This window comes from Musca autumnalis, unplaced genomic scaffold, assembly GCF_047663935.1.
Source record: "Musca autumnalis isolate F117 unplaced genomic scaffold, ASM4766393v1 scaffold_5, whole genome shotgun sequence".
Taxonomy (NCBI): domain Eukaryota; kingdom Metazoa; phylum Arthropoda; class Insecta; order Diptera; family Muscidae; genus Musca; species Musca autumnalis.
Genome location: NW_027412088.1, coordinates 74,425,123 through 74,435,439, shown reverse-complemented (window position 1 = coordinate 74,435,439; position 10,317 = coordinate 74,425,123). Strand labels below are relative to the sequence as shown.

At 34.6% G+C, this 10,317-nt stretch overlaps 1 protein-coding gene across 1 annotated transcript; it reads right to left on the bottom strand.

The window, feature by feature from the left end:
• Window positions 1-310: 310 nt before the first annotated feature.
• On the bottom strand, window positions 311-10,096 carry LOC141405661 (uncharacterized). Its single transcript, XM_073990258.1, has 4 exons — window positions 9,815-10,096; window positions 9,675-9,754; window positions 1,241-1,421; window positions 311-1,163 (listed from the first exon to the last, which is right to left on the bottom strand). The coding sequence occupies exons 1-4, from the start codon at window positions 9,993-9,995 to the stop codon at window positions 1,048-1,050; spliced, it is 558 nt and encodes a 185-aa protein (XP_073846359.1). The 5' UTR covers window positions 9,996-10,096; the 3' UTR covers window positions 311-1,047.
• Window positions 10,097-10,317: the final 221 nt, after the last annotated feature.

The window sequence follows — 10,317 nt, the reverse complement described above, 5'->3', positions numbered from 1 at the left end:
AATGCTATGCAAAACTTGACATATGTGTATTATTATTATTTTACCTCTGCAAACCATATCAAATGGAAGCGTAACATGGATTATTGTGGCTTTGTTTATTTCTTGGTTGTTGTTTTTTGGCAAATTTTCAAAATCAAATATCATGCATTGCAAATGTGCGCAAACAATGCAGTGTCATTGTTGGTTGCGAAAAAAAGGTCTATGCAAAAATTTAGAAGAATCGTCATAATGCAAAACGTTTAGACGAATATATATTTTTTAATAGTAACGATTTTTTATTTTTCTCATGTTTAGCGAATAAATTCAGTTATGTTAATCAGTAGACGCTCTTTATTACATCAACTTAAATATCAATAACTTAATACTAAAGATTAAATATTATTAGTTTTCATAGAGAAATAAATGAAAAAGAGATCCATAGTAGCTTTTCTATACACAATAAATAATAGATATAAAATAATGTATTTAATATATGATTACATATTAACCCAGATATGCCCATTGCTTGATCGTGATCATTTTAAAAGTATTTTTATATTATTTTAGAAGCAAATGTGACATAATAACAGTATATTTATATGTTTTTTAAAAACTTTTTGAAAAAAGTGGTTTTTGAGGCCACTTTTGGACACAGGGTTTTATCATATAACTAGGAGTTATGGGACACAAAACATTTGACATATAGTCCAAAGACACCTTTTCGGCATCTAGTTAACGTTTTTTCGTAGTAGGCTCCACATCGTGTATGTTTTCGTTATAAAATTACCCAATAATTAATCGGTCATAACGCAAATCATTGCAAAAACTAAGCGATCGGTGGCAACTTCGATGAACTAGACCTCAAAACTCAAAAATAGTAGCTCAAAATAGTGGAATCACATAATATCCCAAGAGCTACAGATGTGTACTGAGTATATCACCAAAATAAACGGTACTTTGATAAACATAACATATCAAATTAGCAAGAATTTTGTGTGTCCTATATATAGGACGCTGGGCATATCTGGGTTAAATCAATAAAAAAAATTGTTCAAATGCTATCATTCTTCACAATCCTTGTATTATATAGGTGGCACTCGATGTCTCAAAGACACGTGTCTGATGTTCGAATATTAATTCTTTGCGAAGTTTTCGTATTATTTTATAAACCACCATCTGTAAAACTGTAAAATAAAAAATACACATACACAGAGACACGGTTTTAAATATTATTTTTTATTAATATAACTGTCAAACTTACCAAGACAAAATGTAAAAATTATAATTTTTACTGCCTCTATGTTTATGTTTATATTGGGATAATTATCCGGCTCCAAAATGTGACAAATGAATTTATAAACAATCGCCAGCTGATAAATACCAGTGATAATTATTAGGAAAAATGCAATAAATAGCCATGGTACGAAATACAAATGTTTACGCTGTGAATGGAGGAAATAAAGTTAGAGAAATATGTGCGTATTTTGTTTATAAAAGGCATTAATTAATTTAAATTAAAAATTGCAAAACGTTGCTGTTTTTTTCACACACCTTAACAGAGACCACAAGTTATGTGATCGCGAATGGATGGAATTTTATAGTTTATTAATCAAATTTTCCGTTGAATCATTCAGAGTCCTTGGGTTTGTCCTTTTGAAATATCAATATTAAGGAAATATAATGAGGGAAAAATATACCCATCACATGATATTATTTAAGGTCGCTACAGGGTAGAGTACGCATATTGTCGAATGAGGAAGGTTCCCTAACTGATGCAAATGAAGAAAATAAATTATATTTTTCCTCTAAGATAATGTACTCAAACTTAGTTTCATTTCTACTTAAACACTTCATTTATAGGGAAGTAGTAGAGTACCCAGCAAAATGTTCGATGCCAAAGATGCCATTCAATCATGGGTGCAAGTGATCTGGCATGTCATCTTTTTAGCATCTTCATCGATGAATTTTATACGAGCGTGGACCCCAAAAGATGCTATTCATATTTGGATCAAAAGCATGTCATTTACACCAATGCTTTGGCATGTCATTTCCACCAATGCTTTGGCATGTCATTTTCACCAACCCTTTGCAATGACATTATCATTACGACGAGAGTTTTAACAACGTTGCTTGTGATTTCGAGTCTCTGACAACATCAAGCCTACTGTAAATAATTAATCTTATATATTTAGAAAAATGTGTATAAATAAAAACACAAAATTCATCTCTATTGGATCGATGCAATGGGTTCAAATGCTGATGAAAAGATCGGATCTTTCCCGACTTCCTTAGCATGGGTTCAAATGCTGATGAAAATATCGGATCTTTCACGACTTCCTTTGCATTGGTTCAAATGCTAATGAAAAGATCGGATCATTCACGACTTCGGTACACACCTTCGTGTACCTCCCCACAAAAGTTCAAAATTTTTCTGTAAAATGGTGTAAACGATAACTCTTAAAGGGAGCAATCGATTTGATCCAAACTTTGCACATCGTATTATTACTTACAGTTATAGATCGGTTTCGAATATGGACTATATCGGTCCACTCCTTCGGGTATTTCCAACACAAAATTCGTATAAAGTGAAGTTTAAGAGCTCCTCTCGGATCGTTCTGAATTTTTTTCAGTAGGTTGTCCTTGCGGCTCCCTTTACGATGGTACAATTTTTCTTCTTGCGCAAGTCCACACTTCACGAGATATTGATCCAAAAGCCCCAAGAAACCCTGACGGCACCAACCAAAATGGCAAACCCGCAAGAAAATTCTCTCAGGGAGTTTCTGATTGGTGCGGACTTTACACATAGTATTATTTTATATCGGTCCGCTCCTTCGGATACCTCCCACTCAAAATTCGGAAAATGGAAGTTTAAGACTTCCTCTCGCATCGTTTTGATTCTTTTTTCAGTAGGTTGTTCTAGCGGCCTGATTAACAACGGTACAATTTTTTCCGGAGTAAGTCAATACTTCCTGAGATAATGGCCCAACAACTCCAAAACCCTGCCGGCACGTAATAAATTGCCCATTTTGTGCTAGATAACTCTTAAACTTTTTCAAAAATTTCTTCCAAACTTTTTAACCTATTTTACTATTTTAAGTCCTTTATGAAGAAGTTTGGTTACTAAAAATGTTTAGTATACATATGTCAATGATTTGGTATAGCCCCACATCAGGGTACGTACAGATTTTGAAGCTTGAATCGCATGGATGAAATCAAAAATTATTGCGCACTGTATTATAGCAGACCTGAAACTAATCATGTGCTGGTGTTGGATTTATGGTAAATCGGAGAGTTGAAAACATGTTCTCCAGATCAACACCGGCGGATGAGAAAATTGCTACACTAGTCTCATCTGCGCTTAGAGAGATCATATGATCATTGACAGCCAAAATATATTTGGTCTCTCGGTCGGCAAGTTCAGCCTTCATGCGATAACATCCGATCATGGAATGGGGGTGATCGATTTTCTGCGGCAAAAAAAAAAACATATTAGGTTACAGAACATCGACATACAAAGGTCACCAGGATTTCCCCAAATGGGACAAGCAAAAATGCGTTTAGTTCGGCCGGGCCAAACATTGTACAGGATATATACATACATATGATAAAAAATTGCATTGTTTTAGGAGGTAGTATAACTTAGTGTTATATAATAATGCAATTGGGAAAATGTTAGTTTGATTTTTTTGACCAAGTGAGTTAGGCGCTGAGCGCCTCATATAACACCTTCAAATATTGTATACTATTTTTTTCTTTTACGAAAGTATATATGTCCATAACCTGTGGTGGGGAAGTTTTCCTATTACTGCGTCAAAAATTACTGTCAAATTACCGCCAATTTAGAACGAAAATATATAAAAACTTCAAAAATCGAAATCGTCTGGTACCGTTAAAGGAAGGCCATACCGAAAAGTGTATCTATGTCCGTAATTTTTGGTGGATAAGTTGTTTGACCACTTTGAACCCTAAATGTAAAATTACATCCAACTTGGGCTGAAAAATCGATAACAACTTACATATGGGGAGGTATGTACATACCAAAAAAAAAAATCGTACCGTCGTGAAAGGATTCGGTAGCACAGCTTTCAGCAAAAAATTCCATGCCGACAAGAGTCCCTAAACTGTGCTTGTGCCAACAATTTTTGAGGTATTCCAAGTAGTGGAATGATATAGCTAAAATTCAAAGCTGATCTATGTCTGGAGGAAACATTACGACGTAGAAAGCTTAGTCCCAAAACGGTTACTCTCTTCGAGAGTTATCATAAGCACCATTAAATCGAACATTTTGAACTTTTGTGGGTTAAGTACCCGAAGGAGTGGACCGATCTTGATCTGCGTTTGCACAAAATATTACGAGAACCAAATTTTAGACAAAATCGGTTAATCCGTGAGAAAGTTATCGTGCGCTCCAGCCAGCCGGACAGACAAACAAACGGACATGACTAAATCAGCTCCAAATTGTCTCAAACGGACTTCTTCAAATCATACCATTATTTCGATGATGCGCATTTGCATCGTATCACACGGTGCAACTTTAAATGAAAGGAGCTTACTCCTGGGAATTTTTTGCGGATTCTGGAACAACAATGTACATAGATGAGAAAAATCAAAAAACAAAACAAAAATCGCCGGAACGCTTTTTAAATAAATCGCGCTTTTTAAATAAATATCGAAATGAGATTAAGAAAATGTTATAGCAGTAAAAATTCTCTACAAGACTGTCCTTTATGATCTTTTCGAGGGTTTTGCCATTTTTGAGATATTGAAATTCAAATTTTGACAATTCACTGGCTGTATCGTCTCCTTACAAAACAATGTCATGACTGCAACTTCCCAACTAAAACTTATATATGCCAAAAATGGTACAACCTAGCCCAATCTTGTAGAGAATTTTCACAGCTATAAAACTTTCTCTAGTCCCATTTCGATAGTTTTCAAGCAAAATTGTCAAAACCTAACAGAAAAACCTATAAATGTGATCTGAACTTCTATATCTCAAAAATGATAAAACCTAGAAACAAATCATAACGGTCAATCCTCTAGAGAATTGTTACAGCTACAATATCTTCTTTAGTTCCATTTCGATAGGACTTGTGGTTTCCAAGCAAAATCACGAAACCCTAAAATAGACCTAAAAATGTGCACTTTTACCGCGATTTAATTAAAAAGCGCTCCGGCGATTTTTTCTTGTTTTTGGACTTTTCTCATCAATGAACATTGCTGTATAAGAATCCGCAAAGACTTCCCATATGTAAGCGGTTTTCATTTAAAGATAGTTAGGGCGCACCGTGCATCACATTGTTTTATAAGGAAGCGATACAGTTAGTGCATTGTCCCAATTTGAACTTCTATATCTCAAAAATGATAAAAACTACGAAAATATCATAAAGTTCAATCTTGTAGAGAATATTCACTGCTACAATATTTTCCCAAGCAAAATCGTGAAAGCCTAAAAAACATACAAATTTGAATTTTGACCGCGATTTATTTAAATAGCGCTCCGGCGATTTTTTTGTTTTTTTTTCTCATCTATGAACATTATAGTTTCAGAATCCGCAAAAACTTCCCAGGTGTAAGCACCTTCCATTTAAGGTCTGTTCAGCGCATCGTGTCTAAATTTGGATAAAATATTACGAGAACCAAATTTTGGACCAAATTAGTTGATCCGTGGGAGAATTATCGTGCGAGTAATGTTTTTGATGGTTAAATCCAATAATTAATTCATTTGTTAATCGTTTTTAAATATTTTATTTAAAATTCAATATTTTTCAAAATTCAAATTAAAATTATTTTATTTAACAACTTATTCATTTGAAGGGAAATTGAAAAGTAACAAAATGGAAAATATGTTTTAACAGGAAATGAAAATTATGAATAACAGTAAATTCAAATATGTCGATATGAAGAATTATATAAAGTATTAGTGTTATAATAATGTGGCGTACAAAATCAATAATTATCAGTTATAATACAAATATCTGTTGAGAGAATTATAAACAGATATTGATTACATGATAATAATGGGTATTTAGTAAACAGATATTGAAGTAAACTGAAAAGAAGGAATGATATATAGCTATTTGTAATTCTAAGATAAATATACAATTATTATAATCGTGATGATAATACTATCATTACTTGCGCTCCAGCTGAACATGCAAACAAACGGACATGGCTAAATCAACCCCAAATTGTCTGAAACGGATTTCCTCAAATCATACATGGAATCTAAAACCATTATTTGGATGAGGCACATTTGCATCGTATCTTTAGCTTCATGGCTGGGGTTATAAAAATTCTTCGAAAGACTTATAGGCCAATATAAGTATAAACCACGAATTGATCGACTTCGAGCTACAGCGATTGCGTTGGCTAAAACAGATACGCCTGCCAGAAAGACATATGAATACGAGCCATTTGAGAAGGGAAGGTCAAACCGTTGATGGAAAGACCAATTTAAAAAAAAGATATCACAAAATTTGGATCCAAAATAGGATAAGTATAACAGAAGACAAGACCCTCTGAAAATCTATGTTTTGGTCGCCTTATGGAACAAAACGTTCAGTTTGGAATATAACGCTATCTAAGTAGGTAAGCATATATTTCTGACGCAATTGGATAAGGAGAGTGATGTAAATAAGTAGGGTGTCGTCGCCGTGTCGTGACAAACAGAATAAAAAAGTCGCAATCTGCCATCGGACGTCACCATAATGCAAGGAGAGCATTGCATATCAACAAAAACTAAAATACGACTATTCGGTTGTAAAGGACGACATCCCAAAGATTATAAATAAGTGTCTGCGAATAATATATGACCCAAAAAGAGTACTAATGCGGAACTCCACTTATTAGGCAATGAAAAACATGAACAACAAATTAGAACAGGGACACTCTTCTTTGCAATGACGGTATATTCAGCGATCCCACTGAATTGTCTTTGCATTTGCTTTTCTCCCTCACGCACACTGTACGTGAACAAAAACAAATGACAACCCAGCCAGCAATTGGGAGTGAGTGAGTCACTTTCTCTATCAGAAGTAAACGCTTTCTGAACTTCTGTTCTAGAAAATAGCGATCCTTTATCATTTTACAATAACAATTGCATTGCTGACCCTTTTTGAACTTCTTGAATAACTACCTACCCAGCAAACCAAATGTCGGATGTCCGACATATCGGAACAATCTCGAAAGCAAAATCGTTCAGATTTCGTATCGATTTCTATACGATTTTTCGTAGGGGAATTCGTTCAGACATCGTTCCGATTTCGGAGAAAATGTCGGAAGTAAATTTCCCTTCGAATATGCTAATGTTTTTCTTCCGATTTCGTTACGAATTCGGATCGATATGTCGGAAACAAATTTCCCTTCGCACAACAACCACCTTTTGTATATATCTAACAAGCAACATTTTAGTTTGTTGTCGAAAAACAAAATGTTTGGTTATAAAATTCGCATATACATTTTTTAAATATTTTAAATATAAATGCAACATATAATAATTCAAGCTAGTGCTGATAGAATCAACATATTCGTACACAAAGTTTACATTGCTCTACTATAACTACAAAATGATAACAACAGTGAAAATCATTAGGTATCTTTGAAATTTAAATCTTCCAATAAAAAACATAATAAAGAAAATTAATCAATAAAAAAGAGGCATCAGAGAAAATTTTTTTCCTTCGATAATCATACGAAATTATTCCAAAAACGTTCAGAAATCTTTACGAAAGTTCGGAAGGTACCTCAGATTTTCATACGACATTATTCCGAAATCGTTCAGAAATCTGTACGAAAATTCGGAGGAAAAAATTCTCATTCCGAATTTCCCAAGGATTTTCTTGCGATTTCGTTGCGAATTCTGACCGAAATCGATCCGGTTTCGCTCCGACGTTTCGTTCCGAAATTATGTCAACCACTTCATAAAACTTTCGTTAAGATATCGTTACGATTTCGGATCAGATTTCGGACGTAACGCCCAAATTTTGTTCCGATTTCGTTACGATATCGGTACGATTGGTTTGCTGGGTAGTGTCAGAAAAGGAGATCGAAATTCTATTATTGCTTTTTTACACTAACAATACTACTACTTACGACTATCGCATGGGCAGACACTTTCTCTGGTCAATGCAGACACTTCGATTGTTTACGTTCATTTGAGGCTGTACAACCTTAAACTAATATAAGACTTTAGTCTGTCTGCTGTTTATAAGGTACGGTGGTGCAGTGGTAAGCATGTTCGCTTTGCATTCTTAAGGTCGTGGGTTTGATTCCCAGTCCAGGCAACATAACATTTTTAAAAGTACAAAAATTAATGAAGATGGCATTTTCATCTAAGGATAGTTCTTTAAAAACGTATGTAATTTGAAACATTAATTAGAATAGTAAAAAAATAAAAATTAAAAGAATAACAACCGATAAAATGAAAAACGAAAAAAATGTTTTTTTTCGTCACAACCAATTTTATCGCTAAAAGTACTTCTAGGAAGTCTCGAAAGCGGCATTCACAAGTAGTGTCGTGGACGTGGTTCATTTCTTCCCGAACGGTGTGCCTACTTCAATTAGAATGCGAGATCGCGGATGTGTATTTCTATCGCCTGGGAGTGACTGCTTCGGGTAATGGGCGATAAAAAATGCTTGCTGGGAAACATCATTTGGTTGTTACTTTTTTAACTCATACATTCACACATGTTTTCGTTTTGATTGTATTTTGTTGGTCTCCACTGAATTAGAAGCTGCCCAGCAAGCATTTATTATCGCCCATTACCCGAAGCAGTCACTCCCAGGCGATAGAAATACACATCCGCGATCTCGCATTCTAATTGAAGTAGGCACACCGTTCGGGAAGAAATGAACCACGTCCACGACACTACTTGTGAATGTCGCTTTCGAGACTTCCTAGAAGTACTTTTAGCGATAAAATTGGTTGTGACGAAAAAAAACCATTTTTTTCGTTTTTCATTTTATCTGTTGTTATTCTTTTAGTTTTTATTTTTTACTATTCTAATTAATGTTCCAAATTACATACGTTTTTAAAGAACTATCCTTAGATGAAATCGCCATCTTCATTAATTTTTGTACTTTTAAAAATGTTATGTTGCCTGGCCTGCGAATCAAACCCATGACATTAAGAATGCAAAGCGAACATGCTTACCACTGCACCACCGTACCTTAGTTTAAGGTTGTACACGCCTCAAATGAACCTAAACAATCGAAGTGTCTGCATTGACTAGAGCAAGTGTCTGCTCATGCGATAGTCGTAAGTAGTAGCATTGTTAGTGTCAAAAAGCAATAATAGAATTTCGATCTCCTTTTCTGACACTAGGTAGTTATTCAAGAAGTTCAAAAAGGGACAGCAATGCAATTGTTATTGTAAAATGATAAAGGATCGCTATTTTCTAGAATAGAAGTTCAGAAAGCGATTACTTCTGATAGAGGAAGTGACTCACTCACTCCCAATTGCTGGCTGGGTGATAGGGCACACACAAAGAAAACCTCAAAACAGCATTGCAGCCGCACTTGAGTGAAACTAGCACGGCACGAGATGACCAGATAGCTTAAAGAATGCATCAAGCAATATATTAAGCTGGAATGATATTGTATATTTTTTCCTCCGTTTCCATGAGTAATAAATAAAGGACAGAATTACGAATAATATGTTAAAAGAGATTTGAAACGAGCCAACATTTATTTACCTTTAAAATACCCCATATTAAGAGGGATGACGTTATAATTCCACATATTCCAAATGTCAAAGATGTGGTTAAAACTGAAACTGTAGGCAAACAAAATGAAATTAAAACCAAACATTTATCCATTTCTCATGGAAACTCACTTTCTTCCTTATCACTATCAAAGGGTACATCATTTGTGGCAGCTTTTCTTTTATCTTGAGAATATTGTTGCAGTTTTTTTGTTGTACAAATGACACATATCACAGACTGAGTCACATAAATAATTCCTATTAATAGACTAGCACGAATGAGACCAACTAAGGCACTGCTGTTAACTGGCATTATGAAATTCAAAATGAAAACGAAATTTTATGAAATAATTAATGTGCGATGCAGGCGTCCGACAGTCTAACAACTTTTACAATGCCAAGCGAATGACAACTGCAGATAGAGAATAGATTGTGCACATACTCGCTGATCAATGGTTACAACAATTACAAGCACTAATACCGTATGACGAAAAGGGAATTCACCGAACTATTTTGTGTTCTCGTTCTCTCTTATGCCAGAGAACAAAGTATTGTAGATGCTTATTGCTTTGTGTATGGGTGACTACCGTCCACCCATACCCAGCTAACATTTTTTTCCGAATTCTTTGCGAATT